This window comes from Falco peregrinus, chromosome 1 (assembly GCF_023634155.1).
Source record: "Falco peregrinus isolate bFalPer1 chromosome 1, bFalPer1.pri, whole genome shotgun sequence".
Taxonomy (NCBI): domain Eukaryota; kingdom Metazoa; phylum Chordata; class Aves; order Falconiformes; family Falconidae; genus Falco; species Falco peregrinus.
The window spans coordinates 39,332,472-39,351,908 of NC_073721.1; the positions used below are offsets into that span (position 1 = coordinate 39,332,472).

Below are 19,437 nucleotides of genomic sequence, written 5' to 3' on the forward strand. Positions count from 1 at the left end.
ACGTTATCAAGAAGGACAGGTGACATCAATGATGGTATCCTCTAAGAGTACCTAGAAGCACAAGTGTGGGCAGAAGTTTCTTTTCTAGAAGTTGTTGCTGTTTAGTACTTACAGATGTATCACCTGGTGTTTTCCAGTCAGGCAAGGCTTTCCTGTGCTGTCAGTTTTCACTCCTCTGGTTGTCTTTAGTTTGTGAACTGCGTGAGGAAGGGAGCGAGCACTGATCAGAAGCCTGTGCATAAGGTAGCTTGTGTTGTGTATCACGGTATCTGAGGGTCTGAGTGTGATGCTACGAGGTCTTAATGGCCATGTATGAGAAATCTAGAAAGAGCATGTACTCATCTAAGTACTCATCACCAGTGGAAATATTATTAGGGAGGTGTAAACCAGAAAGAATTAATTTCTGTCCATCCTCTGCTTAACATAAAGTAGCATGGGAGAAGCATGCTTAGTAGCGTGGAGAAAGATTTACAAGTCAGAATTGAGAAGAGCTTAGCTGTGAATTAATATTTTTCATAGAAGAGAACAAAGTTCAACAACAGAAATAATTAAAAATAAAGCCTGCTGAAATTCGAGTATGACATTAAAGTTTGGCATTTCAACTATGTGATGAATGAATGATCTCCAAATGTTGAAACAGCGTTCCTTTGAAACCCAAGACCTCTTTTATGTGAAATACATTGCATTTTCGCCCACCCACCTCCAAAGAACCACCCCTCCAACCCATACCAATTATGTAGAGTGATTATAGAGGAAAAGATGAGATGTCATTTGCACTGATTGTAAAGCAAAGGAGAAATAAAAATGGCTTCAACTGGCTTTTTACATTTTTTCACCTCTGTGGATATCGCATTTTAAGAATCCTTTTTCACATCAGCTATTGCCAGTGTAACGCAAGGGTGCAAGCGTAAGTACGGAAAAATGCAATCAACGCTTATTTAGCTTTAGAATGCTTCTGTTTTTCTATTTTGTTTCTCTTCCCCTTCTCCCTGATCTTCCAGATTGCGATGGTTTTACTCCAGGCTTGCAACGTGGGAAGACACGTCTGAAGACTAAAACCTGAATCTGGGTGTACTGCTATTCTGAGTTAGGATTTTCTTACAGTTGCTGAAATTACACCTTTTTCAGGACCTCTTAAAATCTTTGTGCATTATTGACCTATAAGAGGATAGTATAGAACTGTATTGACATGTAACAGTACCTTAGACTGCAGCATGTGCAATAAAAATCCAAAGTTCTTCATTAGAAATCTGTCCTGTAAGTACTGTGAAAGAGAGAATGGAGTTATCTCTGGGATTATTTTGTCTATTGTATGAAAGAGAGCTAAACCAAACCTCTGACTTTATATTTGTGGAGTTTGAAAGTTTATAACATTCTTTTAAAAATGTCTGAATTTTATTTTAGCTGCTGTATTAAAATATGAAAACAATGTGATGAATATTCGTCAGTTCAATTGTTCTCCTCATCCTTACTGGCTACCAAATTTTATGGATGTTTTCACATGGTCTTTGCCATTTGTTGGAGAAAAAGGTAGGCAAAAGTTTTATACTGATTAATATCTTTCTTATTTCTCCTAGCCTGATGTTGAGGAAGATTTCGAATTTTTTTTAAAAAAAAATATATTTACCAATGAGAGACAAACTGCATAATTTTTGTGGAAATGGGTACCTGTATTTGTCTTTATCAGGTAGAAGATTGACAAAGTTGTTAAACTGATTTGAAGGGGTTTTTTGGCATTTCTGAGAAAGGATAGACTGAAGTACAAGTTCTTCTACAGGTTTTGGTTTTTTCTTCACCTGTTTCAGTCAAAGATAGTCAAAACTGCATGTAATAAAGCAGAGCTGTTAATAGAAATTGTAATTTCTGTTGAGGATGTATACCTGCATTGTTAAATAGTACCTTTGAACTTCATTTGAAGTTGATATGAAAATGGTTCGTATTCTACAAAATGCTAGGTTATATACGTTATTGATCTTGTATAGTTATAGGTATAAACTATGTAGACTTGTTTGTATAAAAGTGTAACTTTTTGATACAACAGATTGACCTTCATTAAAGGCAACTTTTTCTGTTTTTCTTGTAAAAAAGGTAATTTAGCACAGGTCCTTCCCCCCGCCAGTCCCCTCGTCCCCCCTCTAGAGCTGGTAACTCTGAATCTAGGACACTGGGCCCCCCAGTAGTCTTCAGTTCAAAAGCAATGAGGTTAGAGTCTATTTGGGTCTGTTTAAAATCATGCCATAACAGGAACTGCTCTTTTTATAAAAGAGATCTGGAAAGCTCTTTACATTTATTTGCAAAATATAATTGACATGATAAATTTACAGTCATATAAACCTAGGCTTCTAGATTCGTTTATATTGTCCTTAGTGAGCAGTTAAACACAAATAATTCATACTGAAGTTGCTCCTTGACCAGCTGGGTGCTTAGGGCTGCTGGAATCATGGTGCTTGTACTGTGTCTTGCCTTTGGACAAATACGTGCTTCCACTTCTGATGAAGAATGTAGTGTCGGTATGGTCTGGTCTGCACTGAACAGATCACGATCAGGATAATTTCTTGGTGGTTTGGTTGTTGGGGTTTTTTTCCATTAGTGAGTAACCCTTCCCTGAGAATGGAGGATACCACCATAGCAGATAGCGGTTGGATGAATTAGTGACAGCAATTTACAGGGGTTTAACCATCTGGATGAACTCCTGGAATATTTCTGAAAACTCTGTGGGGAGGAGAAGTTGAGCCTGATATACGTGGGAAAGACTGAGTGGCAGAACAGGGAGATTCCTGAAGAAAGAAAATACAAACTTTTTGAGACAAGTTTGTGTATCCACTATGCTGATATTTTTAAGGGGAGTTTAAAAAGACATGTAGCTTGCACGATATTTGTATCATAATTTTTTTTGCTTCGGTGCTTCTGGTATATGCCTGCAGGTGCCAGGAATGCAATAGCTTTCTTGTTTTGAGCAGTCAAAAGTGTTTTCATTTTTAAGTAAATTTTGCATAACATCTAGTTCAAATACTTACACTAATGTAAAAATACTAATGTACAAGAAGATAATTCTTATTTAAAAGAACTCCTTGTAAGAGAAGAAGCTGTGCTGTGTTTGATTGTTAGGTGGTACAATGTTTAGCTGTTTATTTTTCTCAGCTTTTTTAATTCTGTGACATCAAGAAAAGCGCGCATCAAGAAAAACACATTATTCTTGAAACCAGATTACCGAGCAATGACTGTGATGTGAGAACTTCATTCAGGATAGTTGCTGGTGACTAGTTCTATCCTGTGTGCATGGAAATATTTAAAGTTCTACAGGGAATGAATTAAGATTTCCTTTTTCCTATACAGTAACAGAAATGCTGGTGAATGTTCTGAGCATTTGCTCTGACGATGAGCTGATGACAGAGGGAGAAGATCAATTTGACGGTAGGGGTTACTTTAAGATCTATAAATCTTCTTAATGGTAATAGCTTGTGAAACAGTCGTTAACTTAGACAAGTGTATTATTACCTGGAATTTGAAGAAAATTGCCTTCTAATTTTTCTTTGGATAATGACACTTTGGTGGGGGCAGAGAAGGGAATTGTGGTTTTGTGTTTGTGATCAAGAAGCAGCAATGGTATCCTTTGCAAATACTCATATCTGATTTCTATTTAAAACTGAAACTTTTTGTGGAATGTTCTCAGAATTTCTTGGCACTTTAAATTTGAAACACACTAACTGCTAATAATTAGAATAAATTATAAGATCTTAAATCTCTTAATGACTGTTCTTCAATACAGAGTTGATGTAGGTGAAAGTCAGATACAGTATTTCTTACGGCAAAGCCCTATACATAAAGTATGAAACACAAGTTTAAGTCTCAGTGTTTGAGTTTAAAGATAAAGGTGAACTTGTAGGTGTGCATTGTATAATACATATTTATGTAATGAATTATAACAACTTTCTATCTTTTGAACTACAATGCAGTAGATTGTGAAGGGGCAGTGTGTGTAGCATGGTGATTCAGAAGCAAGCTTAGCATGAAGACCTAGCATGTTTCACTGTATCGTGTTGGGTTTTCACAGCAGTGCTCAATGTAACACCCAAAAGTTTCTCAGATTTGCTTCATTTTATCCAGTAACAGAACTGATTTGGTGGATTGTTGGGTGATAGGGGAGGAGGAAGGGAAGCTTCAGCAGCCTTTGAGGAACACTGAGGGATCATTTATAAAGATATTGGAGACATGACCCTGTTCTTAATGTTTGATAATGATTGTGTTCAAATCCAGTAGCAGGATAGCGTGGTGCTAAGCAGCTGTGTGTTTTAGATTGGAGTGCATTGGTTATGAGCCACTTCAACTTTGCTGTCATTTAGATTGTTGCCAGAAATGTGAAAACTGGAAAGCAGTCTCAAATGTGATCCTGAAACTTATGTTTCTCTTTCAATTAATCCTTCTAAATTGAGCATAAAGCAATTATACCAATCATTTGCAGGGTAGGGTTAGGTGGTATTCCGAGACATTAGGATTTATATTGTCCAGTGTTAAGTACAGTCATCAGTTGATTGCTTATGCCCTGTCTTAAGTACAATAGTTACAGTTTCCTAAAATGAATTATTTTATTCTTCTGTCTCCTTTAACAATTTCTTTGATTGATGCATCTCTTAATGTCATCTAGGTACTGTCTACGCTTTATCTTTCTATGTGAATGGAATCTATCTTTCTTTTTAACTGTTGACTTTCAAGCTTTCACTTGTTTATTGTCAAATTTTAAAATATACTCAACAATTCCACTTCTTGTTTGATGAATGCATTTTTAAGTGTTGCAATTTTCCATTTTATTTTTTCACATTTCTTCTCCATTCCTTCTTTATTACCGCTGCCAAGTTAAATATCTTTATTTTATTTGTCTCACTCACCTTTTTCTCCATCGTTCACTTCCTTTTTTTCTGGACTCTCCATCTGAAGAGCGACTCATATATGGCAATAAAAAAGGTACAGACCAGACAGAGTAGGAATGTTTTGAAATATGACTTCATAGAACCTGGCAGCATAAGTATTAATGCAGAAAGTACCTTTCTGTTGAGAGACGTATGTAGCATTTTATTATTATTACTACCCATTTTAATGGGATGTTTATAAAGGCTTGTGTATTTTGTTACCAGAAGTCATATTCCAAGACATCTGTCTTTCTGTGCATGAATTTTTCTCCTCCTCTCTTCCATTCCTTTTTTTGTAGAAATTCATTCTTTTACCTATTTCTAAAATTTTATCTTCGGTCCTGCATGTGTAGGGAGCGTTCAGTTGTCTGTCTTGCTCTTTAATACTTTTATTCTGAGCTTTTTGTAAGGTTGTGCATGGAGTGTGTTTATATGATGTTCCAAAACCTGGTTTGTATAGTACTTTTAGTTTCCTTCAACTGAGATGTCAAAGAAGTACTTTTTGATTGTATGGACAGTTTTGAAGATGGCTGGATACAAAATATAAAAAGAAGCCTACTAACTTGAATGGTCTGTCCCCTGTTTTCCAGAAATCCCAGGGTAGATAATTCTGTGCGGAAAAATTCTTCTGACCATTACTTACCTAATACTTAACTTGCTCTCTGTATAAATGTGTCACTTCCAGAGATTATCTCTAATACTTGGGAATGCATTAGATTATAGAGGTATTTCCAAAGGTTATGTGAGTTTTTTCAAGTACTACAGTATGAGCATTTCGGAGTTTCTTGTGCAGACATCGGGAATGGGAGAGTTCTTTGTCATATCTCCTCCAGTTTAGGGTGTAATCAGGACATTCTTCTGCAAGTATATGCCACTTTACTGTCTTCTCTGAACTAACCAGGATTCAGTGGCCTCGTTAGTGCAGTGCTACAACCCGGAGTAATACATTTGGCCTTTTGGCTTGGCTGTGTTGCTTCTGGAGGGCTGGGGCAATGAAAGATCATATTAAAAAAAAAAAAAAAACAACCCAAAACCAAATAAAAAACCCCCAAACAAAAAAAATCCAACCAAACAACAAATAATAAAACCCCACAAAACCACCCCAAACCAACCAGCCTTTCTCTTTTTAAGGCACAGGGACTTTCTAGGGTGAGGTACGGGCACTCGCGCTGCCTGAAATCTTTCCAGCCGGCATGTTACAGCTCTGCATCAGTGCAGCCCACAAATAGGTAGGAGGAAAACTGAGGGACTTGTAGGGAAGGATGGGCAGTCCCTCATTCGGCCCTAGGCTTTCAAAACTCGAGTCTCCCTTCTTGTTCCAGATCCTCAAGCTGTTATTTAATAGCATTCAAAGAGAGAAAGCAAAAACATCCAGAACTTTAAAAATTAGAAGTTAAAATTTAAAATAAATTCTTCTCAGTAAAAAGCGAATGCTTCAGGCTCCTATTCAGAGTTTTTCCTGAGTCCTCTGTTTTGTTTTGTGTGAGGTTTGTTGTTTTATTTTAATTTGGTGTCTGCAATTCATTAAAGTTGCTTGTTTGTCTAAAAAAGCTTTACTCGGTAGTTGCTGGCTTTTTCATCCTGTTTAAATGGATTGGCAGGTGTTTGTCATACACAGAGGTTCTTCCATTGTGTTCATGCAAAGGTTGTCTCCTGCTCCCTTTTTTCTTTGTCACTACTGTACATTTTCCTTCTTGTGTGATTTTGTTGTTGTTTCCCCTTACGTGCCCTATCTTTTGTGCTGTGTTCGCTGTGGTGCAGGCTGGGACGGCTGTCTGCTCCTGTGCAGCAGGCGGCCTGGCGGTCCTGCAGCTGGGCTCTGGGGAGGGTCACCCTCGGGCTGGAGCCTGTGTGCTCTTGTGGGGCAGCTGAGAGCGAGGGAGCAGGGGTGCAGGAAGGCTTCTTCCACAGCTGCTTCTTGGAATGCAAGGAAACAAATCTGTGGATATACAGCTTTCCTGTGCCCACTTCTGTGATCCTCTCTCCTACGTTCTTACAAATTAGTTTGGCAACTTTTTATTGAGCGCCTTTCTCCCAGGGTTGAAGAACAGTAATACGTGGAAGATCTGGAATACCTAACAGAGCTGTCTGAGTTCATTCGCTTTTTAGTCCCCTGTGGCTGAATTCAAAGTATGACTTAAGTTACTCTTATCTTGGTGTGATTAATACTCTCCTTCTCCAACGGCAGGAGGAGAAGTAAGGATTTTAGTCTGGGTATCTCCTCATCTGCCTTTACTGTTTTAGTGGAATTGAGGAGTTGGCAGAAGGGAAGGAGGATGAGGGGAAGGATGGCTTTCATACATTGAAACAAGCCAGCAGCACCTAGTGCTGGAGAAAGGAGCTTCTGTTTTTATCACGTCAGGGCAAGCAAAGGTGGAGCTCCTGCCCCATTGCAAGCTCCTTTCTGAGCTTTGTCTTCACTTCTGTCTGGCACATGGTACCTCCCTGCTCTGTGGAATACGCAGTATTTACTCCAGATCTTTGGTAGTTGTAATTTCTGCAAATGATGCAAACCTAAAATGCTATGAAACATAGACTTAAGTGGTAAGGGAGGTGACACTGCAATTCTTTGACATTTTATTTTGTGGGGGTTTTTTTGTGGGGATGAGTTTTGGGGAGTTGACATGAACCCAAGCAAACTACTGTTTTCTCTTGGACAGCTGTGTAAGAAATAGCAACATTTTTTTTAATTATTTTTTTTCCTGGCTTAATAGCTCTTTGGCTTCTGTATTGGGCTGCATGCCCACATCTTGATACAGACAGACATCAGTGAAGAGTTTCAAGCATAAAATTTAGGCAAATGAGTTACGGTAGTTACTACACTGTAGCGGCGGTAATTTAGAATCTTGCTAACTTTAGGAGATCACTGTGAACATCCTGAACTTTTTTTGTGTGTGATTTGTGGGCACAGAGGTGACGGTGGTTTTGATGGCATTCTGAAGCCATAATTTCATAACTTTGTGCCCTTAAGTGTTTGGGTACTGGCCTCCTGTGAAGAGTACTGGACTTAAACAGTTGTGTTGAATTCAATGCGCTTTAAAATGGTGACCCTGTAAATACTCATGAGCTTGAGACTCTCTCTTATTCCATTGAAAGTAGGTACAGCTGCCGCACGGAAGGAAATAATCAGAAACAAAATTCGTGCAATTGGAAAGATGGCAAGAGTCTTCTCTGTTCTCAGGTACTTGCATGATGTCTGAATTCCTAAACCCCCTCTTACGTATGTTAGGAAAACATCTCTGTTCCAGGATAACGGATGCCAAACGTTTTCTTTGTGCATCATTTGATGCAAAGATCATTGTGCACCAGAATCTTGTTTGGCGTATTGATGCACTCCATTAATGTTGGTAATTTCAGTTCATTTCAGCTTTTATAAGAAATATAAGAAATAATAATTTATAAGAAAATGCTCCTTCTTACCTATCTAGACGTAGAGGTCTCATGATTGCATTTAGCCAACTGTGTAGCTTTCCACAGACCATAATTGTTCAAATAGTGATAATTTTTTTAAAGTTGGTGTTTCCTGAAGTATAGATGCTTTGAACAAAGTTGTGGATTGTTTTACAGCACTGAGATACGTTCAGTACCTCATGAGGCAGGCGTTCAAAGCTAATGAGCCTGCACGTGAATAATTGCTCAGGATCTGGTTCAGAAGTAATCAGTGTTTAACTCCTAGGCAGAGGAAAGCCTGGTATGGAATAGAAATATTTTCCCCTTTCTTGCTGTTTGAATTTGAATTTACGTTTAGTCTTGACATGCATAAAGCACAGCAAAACCAGGGTCTCCCTCTCCCCATCCCTTATTTGACTTCAATGCAAGTTCTCATGAGTGGATATTTAAGGTTTTGTTGCTATTTTTTCTCGCACCAGGGAGGAGAGCGAAAGTGTGCTGACACTCAAGGGTTTGACTCCCACTGGCATGTTACCTAGTGGAGTGTTGGCCGGAGGACGACAGACCCTGCAAAGTGGTAATGATGTTATGCAACTTGCTGTGCCTCAGATGGACTGGGGCACATCTCACTCTTTTGCTAACACTACACATAATGCATGCAGGGAATTTCTTATGCTTTTCAGTTCTTGTCTTAGCGGCTGATACAAGCATAGTGTTATGTGTTAATCAGGCAATGTGAAATGGATACTTAACCAGGGTATAAAACTAAAAGCAAATGAGTTCAGTGGTGTCAGGCCATATTTTTTCAGGCTTTGAGCTTCCTTAGTTTACAATTTTTCAGGTGGCACAGATGCCTGAAGTGGAGTGACCTTATTATAGATCTGGTATTGAGGCATTTGATCTTTACAGATAGAAAAATGAAAGTGTAATTTTGCATCATGACTTGTCTGCTTTCCATTAAAATGGTTTTATTGTAGATGTGTTAGTATTTTCATTGACGATGTCAAAGACTTGTTGATATTAATATTAACAAACAGCTACAGGCTGCAGAGTTCCATATGACACTCCATTGATAGACTGAAATGTGCTATGTTTTGTACCCTGGTAATTAATGCCAAAGTTTGTTCTCTATGTTGTTTGTCAAATGTTCTATGTATAATTGACCTCCCTGAATTGTCCTTGTAACATGCTGTTTCCTTCCTCTGCAGATGTAGCTGCTTTCTTAGATCTGTCTGTCTCTCTCTAGGTATAGATGTATGTCTGTATAAGTGTTAAAATTAAACCACTATCCCAGACACTTGTCTGTCTCTTGATGTAGAAGCAATGTTGTAGCACCTTGTTTTTGAGGTTTGCTGCATTTGCTGCTGCACATTGTCTGTGCATTTTGAACAATAATGTACTTGAAAAATATCCAGTAATTGTTATAAAATCAGTTGAGAATAAAGGGATTGAATTTAAAGCTTGTAAATAAATCAAAATAAAAGGGTGTTATTAAGTGTGCATATATTTTTTTTGCATGAAAATAAAAAGAACTCTATACAAAATATACCTGTAATCTGGTTCATTGAATATTTTGTAAAAGGTTTTCCTTCTTTTTTTAGTTTGTTGAATCATTGGATCGTATTTTTCACAAGGCCCATTAATGATTAACTAGGCTTAGGGAGAATGCTGTGAGGTTGTATCAAATGCATTAAAAGAATGAAGTCCAGGTTTCAGTTCACAGTGGTGGATAACTTAAATATGCCAGTCTGAAACTGGACTTCGTATTGGCAGCGCTCTTAATGTAAATTGTTCGAAGACTTTTTATTGGCCATCTTCAGGCTTTACTAGAAAGTACAATACTGTTGTATGGGACAACTGAATTTTATAACTATTGAAAGATTGTGATACATGAATGACACTTTTTACACAATCTATTTTCCAAGAGTAGCTGCTTTTCTCATTTTTGTGATTTAGGCTGTTTATTTGAGTTTTTCAAAATTTCTGTAGGTTTTTTTTTAAAGCCTTTCACTACATTTTCTATTAAGCTATCAAAGCTGGTTTTGAATAGCTTTGAAATGTGAATGTCACATTTTAAGTCATTTTTCAGTGGGCATATAATGTCTACAAGTAAGTTTATATGTCCAGTGTATGTATGTGGTTGTTCTGTGAATGTCTATAACAAGAAATAGTGTATGTTTCCTTATCCATCCAGCTATTCCAAAAGTATATGTTCTAGTTTTAATTTTCATCGTGTAATAAGATACTTTATTATGCTTTAAAAAAATGAGTCTGCATTCCTCTCACTCATTTAACAGATTTTTATCCATGTTGCATTAAAAATATCAGAGAGGATCAAACTGACTAGAAAATTTTGTTAACATAAAATATGTGACTTTCTACCATTACTGAAAATGTGGGACATTTGGAAACCATGCAAAATGCATTTTGGAATTTTGTGGGTGTGGGTTTTTTTTTTTTTCTTGGCTAGAACTTTTGATGGCAGTATTCCTTGATGCACTACGTTAATGTACCTCATTTGGTTTAGTCATGTTGGTGGTTCAAATTAACTCATGCCAACAGTTACTTCTCCTTAAATTGCAGTAGCTCCTTTTTACTGATAAGAGTTTTATCGGTTCAGTCTTAAAAAAGTAGCGTTCAAATTACAATGCTCAATTGCAAAGCTAGAAGTAAACCAAAAAGAAAATAAAATTTCAGTTATTGATGTTTTTCTAAACCATCATAATATCAGTGAATTCATATTCTTGGCAAAAATATGGTCACTGATGGTATAGCAGGATTTCTCACTACAAATATTTAACTACTTTTTGAATTATATCGCATTGTGTTGGTCAGTATACTATCAATAACTTAAACTAGCCTAGATTTCAGAAAATAAATTATCATAATACAAATTGCAGTATGATTGTCGTCTTCTATTCTTTTGTTTGCCTGAAAAGTCACGAAATGTCCAGTATGTGCTGGGCTTCCCAGGTGTCAGTCTCAGGAGCACTTGTTTTCCAGCGGCGTGTTGAGAAAAGGTCTAGTTGTTCTGGTTGCTATTCAGTCTGTAAGGAGCTTTGAAAGCTGTAAGAAATTGGAGTGTGGATCTACATTTCTCTAGAAAGCCAGACTGAAATTTTTTTGTCGGGGCAAATGGATATATGGGGAGAGAGAGAGATGGAGAGAGAGTCACTGTTAAGGCAATGCATGTGCAGTTTTTGCATCCACGCCTGTTATAACCCTCAACGTCAGTAACACGTTCTGTACTGGCCCTTAGAAGGTGCCCCTGCGCTTGCAGGGTTTGTTCCGCCCCAGGTGCAGATCTGCCGTCAGAGCTGGCCCTGCACCTCTTGGCGTGGCCGGAAGGCAGAGCGGAAGGCAGAGCGGGGCACCGCGCCGGTCAGGCTCCCGTGGGCAGCGCGTCAGCAGCCCGACTGCCGGCCAGCAGCCTGGGGGCGACACACAAACCAACTGTAGTGAAAGGGTTAAACAAAGGCAAGCCAGTTAAAAAAGATAATTTTGGAAAAAAGTGCTAAACAACAGCCTATGGAGGAAGTCAATATATGATTAATTTTTTTCCAGAAATACATGGGTGTATTTTTGGAAAAAAGAATCATAGCGTATTTTTAGATAGCTTTAATGTGCTAGGATAAAAACAGACTGGGAAATCATGGCTTTTGCATATTTCTAATTTTTTTTAATGTAGATTTATGATTTTTGTTATTTACGTTGCTTGCATTATAGTAGGCGAAATACTGAATACCATATTAAGTACTGTTCTTTAAGTAGAATTTCCTAGTGACTTACTCTCTGACCTGAGTATTCTGTGAACCGAATCCAACAAAATTATTTTCCAAATGGTTCAACATCTTTAACAAACAAAACAAAAACCCCCAAACCAAAACACCTGAAGCCTTATTCAGCAAAATACTAAACACAAGCCTGAATTAAAAATTGTAAGTACTTCCATGGAAAACACTTGAACTAGCCAAATACTTCTTACCTTTCATTGCTGCCCTTGCTGTAAGTTAGAGGAGGGCAGTAAGGTCGGGTTTTGGTGTGATGTTGAAAGTTGGCGGTGATTTTATGTCGCCCCAGGCCCCCGGGTAAAGCCGGGGGAGAGCTGGTGCTGCGGATGGAAATGCCGTTGAATCCTGTTGCTTAAAATCTGCTCCCAGTGGAGAATTCTCTGAGCAGACTGCAGGACTCCTGTTGGGTTCCTGCGATGCCATAGCCATTTGAGGTGTGCCAGGGGTCGCAAGGAACAGAGTTTTCATTTAGATGTACCTGCAAAAGAGAATCCAACAAAATTGTTTTCCAAATTGAGTCTTTACAGTGTGGGGTTTTTTTAAGTGCTTGTATTTTCCAGTCAGTTTGTTCTTTTATGTCAAGTTGAAAATTACCTTCTTCTTAACTGTGATGTATATTCCAAGATCTTTTTGGAATAATACTACTACAAGTAGAATGAACTAGGAGTAAATTTTGAAATTTGTATTTATGACCAAGCTACATAATTTGCAGAGATAAATCAGTATTCGTGATCTTTTCAGGAAAAGATTGAAAACAAAGACATCACAGGTAACAGGGAATGGTGGAAAGAGGTGGTTTTTTTACATAGTTTTGTATTTGTATGGCAAATTATCATATGACAGTATGTATTTGGTGACTTTCTAAAATAATTCTTAAACTAGTTTAAATTTGACAATTTGAGAAAGTTTCTTTCCCTTAATGTAAATATAAATAATATCCTTCCCAGTGCCTTTTAGATTTACTTCTGGTATCACCCTGTCTCTATAGATTTAAGTGCAGGAAATATTTTTTTTTTCCTTGTGGAATGTGCAGTGTGTAAAAGTTAAAATGCTGCATTGCCCTGAAGTATTCCACATTATTTTAGTAGCACTTAATGCAGGTATCCCATTTTATTTATTGTTTTAGGGAATCTCAGTGGAAATTGCTTTTTTGCAACAGTGAAGTTAAGGCAGAGTGCCCACAATTGATGCATGACAACACAGAGTAGGTGCAGTTTAGGCAATTGAAATGTTGTGTCTGGTTTTTGTTGGATAGGAAATGATAAGTAATAAACTTAATTCGCTTTAAAGAATTCTGTTCTGACCTGATGCTGTATTTTCTTATATAGCTATTTTCCCCAACATTTGCTTGAATACTGTTACGATTTTAGTAGTTAACAGTATCTATCAAGCACTACACAAATAGGTTTACCACTATGAATGGTATTTTTTGTAAGTTTTTCTGAAATTATGGTATTAGAGGCATGACACATAGTAGGGGAGGTAAAAAGTTGTTACCGTTAATGAAACTCAGCTGCTGTTTAGGTCGTAGTTACAAAGTGGTTTGTTTAGCAAGTCTGCCCTAACAGAAAGTTGGTTTGATTTTACTGCTCTAATAAGCTTATGTTAAAGCTTTGACTTGTAGAGCTAAAACGATTGGGAAGGATCTTCCACCTCAGAAATTACAGCAGAAGCTGTTGTTACTCAGTTTGAAAAACAACTAGTAAGCTAGACTTTTTCATAGTCACAGTAATTCACCCACCAAGACTGTGTTAAATCCGGACCTCTTCCTGCTGCAGACTTTGTGGTTGATTCAACTAAACAGTTTATGACACTTCGTAAATATGACTTGCTGGATTTGGCTTTCATGGTTTAAATTTCACGGTTCAGTTCTCAGAGGTGCCCATTTTAGCTTAAAGTATGGTGAGGAATTGAAGTGCTAATTAAACTTCAGGGAGATAAACATGAAGAGAAAAATAATTTCTTGTTATTAGAACACTGCTAGTGTTATTTTTATAGTGTCCTTCCTGGTAATTTAGTGAAGCTCACTAATGCATTTTATATATCTTCAGATATAGTCTCAGATAGTATTTTTTTTAAAACCATACCGCAACTTTAACATCAGTTGAAATTTTCTGTTGCTGTCTTAAAAAAAAAAAAAAGCAAAAACCAAAACAACCCAAAAAAAACTTAAAGAAATGTACGGTTAATAACATCAGTTAAGTAGTGTTGCTTTGATATACTTCTAGTTGATAAACTGTATTAGGTAAAATTTAGGAGAAGTTTCACTTAAACTGGAAAACAACCCCTCAAACCCTTAACAATCATTTTAACCGATTGTAATCTAATCTGGCGTAGCATACGATATTAAATTGATCATTGCCTTTTCTGCTATGCGATATTACACTCTTCATCTTTCTCATTCATTTTGCATGCATCTGCTCACTTCTGTACAGCCACTGTAGAGGCAATTGAGGCTGAAAAAGGTATGATCAGAGTCTCTGCCGCCAGCAGAGATCTGTGGTGTCTGGGAGGGAATTCAAAAGTGCTCTGTGTGGGTGTGTTTGACTTTCAACTTGCACAAGCAGAGATGAATCAACTGCCTTGATTCATCCCTTTTACATGTAACATTCATTTCTGGCTTTAGGATGATGATCTTTAATATTTTAGGGAAATTCTTGGGGGGGGGTTTGGTCTTTTTTTGTTTGTTGGTTTGGGTTTTTTTTCCAAAATATGCAGTAGGTTTTTGTATAATAGCATGTTGTGATACGTGGTGTTGTCTTGAAGTCCTTAAAAATGGTAGTGTTTAGTGTTTTTTTTTCTGCAACTGCAAGGTTTTGTTTGATTGCGGGGGGTTATATGTGGAAGGAGGGTTGTTTATGCATGCCTTTTCTCATACAGTCTATTTTAATGGCCTTGAACGTCTTTTTCTAGAACTTTTCATAATACATCTGGTGCAAGACGTATAATGTAAACGTAATGGGGGTTTTTTTGTAGATTTTTTGAACGTAATTAGGTGACCAAATTTATTTCCAGTATATACGCCAGCCTGCCAGTATGAGGCATATTAAATTCCATGGATTATCAGTGCTTCTGTGGTAAATAAGTTGGATATACATCCTTTCTTAGTGGTATTGAGAAAATGCCATCAATTTATTTGGTGCTCAGAGCATTCCACTTCAGGTTGTTGCCTTTCCAGAGAGACTTTGATTTCCTCTTGCTCAATATTCAATGGAGTGAGTGACAAACAGCATAGCAGTCGAGAGCTGCCTTTGGGGCTTTTCAGATTTGGTTGCAAAGCACCATTTAATGACTGTATTCTTTGGTTTTTTAATTAAGGAAGTCAGATCTCCAAAAATATAAACAAGTGCCATATTCTGTGCTCACACACACGTGCAAGAGGTCCCGTTGTTGTGAGTGGAAAGCTGTACTTAAGTCTCCAAAGAATTATTTCATCCCAAAGACTTCAGTCTTATTATGTGGTCAACCATTTTCAGGTGTAAATTCAACTACAGCCCTCATTCATTGAAATAATCAGTAGCAAAACGCTACCTGTTTTCTATACTTACTTTAAATACATCTGTATTTAAATGACGCCATTGGTTAACCATGGTGCTAACTCGGTGATTGTGGTTGTGTCCCATTTCCATCATCCACATGATTAGCACAGAACGTGAACCACATCCCGCAGTTTTGCCTGCATGAAAACTGCAGGATCAGGCCATCGATGCGTATGCAGGGTGTAAACCTACTACGACTTTTGTAGCCCTTTGCTGCTTTGCCTCCGCCGCACTTGCCGTGCTGCTTAGATCTTACTGACATTCCGCCGAGGAGAAGGGGGATGTTAAGATAAGCCTGACGCACCGGGCAGCAGAAGCCCTCGGTGTTGATAGCTGGCCACACAGAAGCAATCAAGTGGGCTTAACCCCCTTGATTCCGACCTGCAGAATATTTGCCATATGTTGCTCTTTCCGATACAGGCTGAAATCCTGATTGCCGTTGAACAGGAGAGCAGGTTAGGGGAGCTTTGACTAATACAGATGCAGAGCCCTAAGTATCTTTGGCTGGTTTCTTACCTGTTTTTAAACATCGTTTGTTAGCAAAAAGTGTATGCTTTCGACTTCTTTTTCCATTACTGACATATCAAATTTGCATTTTGTTAAGCAATACGAGGATTCTCTCCGCAACATAAAATCTGCAGTTTTGAAGAAGCAAAAGGTTTGGATAGGATCAATGAGAGAATGCCACCAAGGAAAGATGCTCTCCAGCAAGATGGTATTAGTGCTATAAACACAGCAAATGCCAATGGAAACAATGGGACTGGCAACAACAACGCGCAGTGACCGCGTCAGCTTCTCGTTTACTCACTTGTGTCTTGCCTGAGAATTCCTAGACTCCTGCTTTTTGATGTGACAACAGATGAAATAGCCAGGGGGATCGCTCGGAATGACTACTTGATCCGAGATGGAAAACCATCCGACTCGATCCCACCCCAGAAAGACCGTTGCGCTTTTGAGACAACAGCCCCTCTCTTTGCAGGGCGGCCGCCCCCACCGCCGCCGCCGGAGCTTCACCGGAGACCAGGGAAAGGACCCGGGCTGTTACCGCTAAAGCCGCCCCGGCCAGCATCTTACGCTTACCGTTGTCAACACTTTTAAGTTTACAGATGGGATTTTTCTTTCGGTAGACGTAGCTTGTTTGTCCGTTTGTTTTTTTTTTTTTTAAATCAGACTTTCAGATACAACCCTAAGAGCTAACTATTTATTAATGGACATCAGTTTCATGAAATGTCTTTAAAATGATAGGTTAGAATGGTCTTAATATATCTGAGGCTGCAAAAACTGTATTTTAAATAGGTGGAAAAAATGCCAAAAAAAAAAAAAAGTCAGTTGGTCATTCTGTAAAATGCTGACCTCAGGTTTACTCCTTAGATGTTGCTAATTCTGTATCCTATTCACTGTATTTTTTAGTTACAGCTTATCAGAAGATTTCTATGTAGGAATGTTTATTACTTGAACACAGATTTAAAAAAAAAAAAATATTTAATTTAGAAACTTTTTTGCCCAGCTTTTTCAAGACTCTTCCCCACCTTGAATTTTAAAAAAAATAAATATATATATACTAATTTTAAAAGTAAGAAAAATATGGAAGTGTTAATTTTAAGGTACTTTTAATTGAACTTTGTACATTGTTTAAGTAAATTTTGATTCATATCAAGTCTGTAAAGCTTGGCATTGTATTTTGTGTATGCATGTTTTCATTTTGCAAATATTTAATATATAGACCTATGATGTACATCTATAGGTTACCTAGATGTTATGGGTACTTTTAGTTTATTGTGAGTATTACGGTTGCATAAATAGCTAATAATCACTGGGCTGACTAGCTGCAGGCTTTTTATTATTTTTAAATCTGTAAAGGAAACTGAAGCTATATCGGACATACGTTTTGTTTAGGCAAAGCGGCGCGTAAGCAATCGCTCTGTTCAACTGCTAAGGCGTTAGTGAAAGTGTAAACTTGAGACTGCATGTATTTTGGTATCTACAGGACTGCTTGGTTAAAATAAAAATTGAAGCCCTGTGCTAATTTGTTCACAGATAATGGACTGTACTGATCACCGCTGTACTTTGTTATATATTTTGACATTTGCTACGTGTCCTTCTCATCCCCTGGAACACAACTTGAAACTTATGTCACTAGAGTTCATCTCCTCCCCCTCCCCCCCCCTTTTTTTTTCTTTGTTTGTTTGCCATAAAGTACAATCTGTACATACCCCTAAGTTGGAAATTTTATGCATGTTCTGAACTATTCAAGTATTTTATAAACAGTAGCACACAATAAATTTTGTGCATGGGCTGCGGCTCCTATCATTGTGTATTGGTTTTATTTGGCATACGTAGGTCTAATTTGACCTTGAAAATTGTTTAGAAATAGTCTTGGAATTAAAGCTATTGCAAAAATAGCCTGGAAGGTCAGATCTAGCTTGCAGCAAACTAGTTGGATGTGAATGTGATTTAATTTATACGTTATTCCTGCCTTTTTTCTTTTTTTTTTCTTTTTTTTTGTTTTTTTGCTTTTGAGTTCTCTGTTGTAAATAGACAATATCTAGGTATTTTATCTGTTAAGCGGGGCAGCCACGGCGGGTTTGCAGCGGGCTGTACACACGGGCTGGCCGGCCCTAGCAGGCTGCTCAGCACCGTGGTGCTCAGCGCCCGCCTGCGGCCTGACGCTCCAGGCCAGCGCAGTGTGGTGGGGGGGTGGCGTGTTCCACAGGCAGCACAGGTACACGGTTTAGGCTCCTCGGTGTGTTCTCGGAGTAAGGACGAGCTGCTGGACAGCATGAGAATTAAGATAAAAGATAGTAAGTGGCACGCTGTTGCTGATGGGGTTTTAATGTTTGATTTTACTTTGTTGCAGATGCATTCTAATCGGACGCTCCTCCCAAAGTTCGTGTGCAGAACAACAAGTTAAAAAATGGTAAGTTTGTGGTGGGTTTTGTTACGAAGCGCCCCCGTACTCACAAGCTTACACTGCATACAACATCGTGTTAGAGCAGAACAAATGCACGTTACTAAGGATGACTGAAATTTTAACATGATGGACATTACGATGGTACCCTCCTCCTTGTAAGCACTAGTGGAAAGTTTCTCAGCCTCACAAGAGAGTGTTTTTCACAATCTGATACTCAGTTCTTAGTTGTGATTAGTATTCTGACTAGCTGGAGTTGTGTACGTGTAGAAAACACAGATACAATCTTTGGGAAGACCTCACTGTAACTTAGAGAGAACGGGCTGCGGTACCAGCTGCAGCGGTGCTTGCTCCCTTGGGGATTCCCTTGTGCTATCTGGTGCCTGCAGTAGTTTTTGCTGGGTGTGAAGGCAGATCTGCAATGACAAGAACAACTTGGGCGGTTGTTGACCTGATCTCACGTGCTGTGTGTCTGTGCTGAGCACGTAGTCGGGTACTGGGGGCGTGTTGGTGGGTTCCTTTGTTCTGGAAGCAGGCGCTCATTTTTTGGTACTGTGTTTCTGAAAGGTGGAGTCTGGTGCCATCTCTATTTCTTGTATTGTTGGGGAGAAGAAATCCACATCCTCCCTCCCGGAAAACTGTAAGTAGTTTGCACAGCTCATTTTATGCTTTTGGTGTTTTAAGGGAGGAAACGGAGGCCTGTGTGGCGGTAGCCTGTTCTCAGGTGGGGAGGGGAGAAGGCTCAGAAGCAGCTGCTGGACACGGGTAGGGGAAGCTGAGGTAGAGGGCCCCGATGGATGGGACCATCACTGGTGCTGCCGAGCCGCTGCGCTGTAACACACACGGGACTGGGAAGCGCGTCGCTCAGGGCTGTCGGGAAGCACGGTGCTAGCTGCTGGGCT

General features: G+C 38.6%; 1 protein-coding gene across 8 annotated transcripts in view; it reads left to right on the forward strand.

The window, feature by feature from the left end:
- PPP3CB (protein phosphatase 3 catalytic subunit beta) overlaps positions 1–19,437 on the forward strand; it is a 47,889-nt gene that overhangs the window by 25,038 nt on the left and 3,414 nt on the right. For 2 of the 8 annotated variants that reach the window (XM_055799262.1, XM_027789776.2), the window contains exons 9-15: positions 1,405–1,530; positions 3,337–3,414; positions 4,936–4,962; positions 8,004–8,088; positions 8,777–8,874; positions 14,524–14,553; positions 16,232–17,934. In XM_055799262.1, the coding sequence (XP_055655237.1) occupies positions 1,405–1,530; positions 3,337–3,414; positions 4,936–4,962; positions 8,004–8,088; positions 8,777–8,874; positions 14,524–14,553; positions 16,232–16,410 (623 nt within the window). In that variant the 3' untranslated portion in view covers positions 16,411–17,934. Of the gene's footprint in view, positions 1–1,404; positions 1,531–3,336; positions 3,415–4,935; positions 4,963–8,003; positions 8,089–8,776; positions 8,875–14,523; positions 14,554–16,231; positions 17,935–18,484; positions 18,545–19,102; positions 19,176–19,437 lie in introns of those variants that run through there. The other 6 variants (XR_008746468.1, XM_055799461.1, XM_055799392.1 and 3 more) reach the window with 6 other exon arrangements.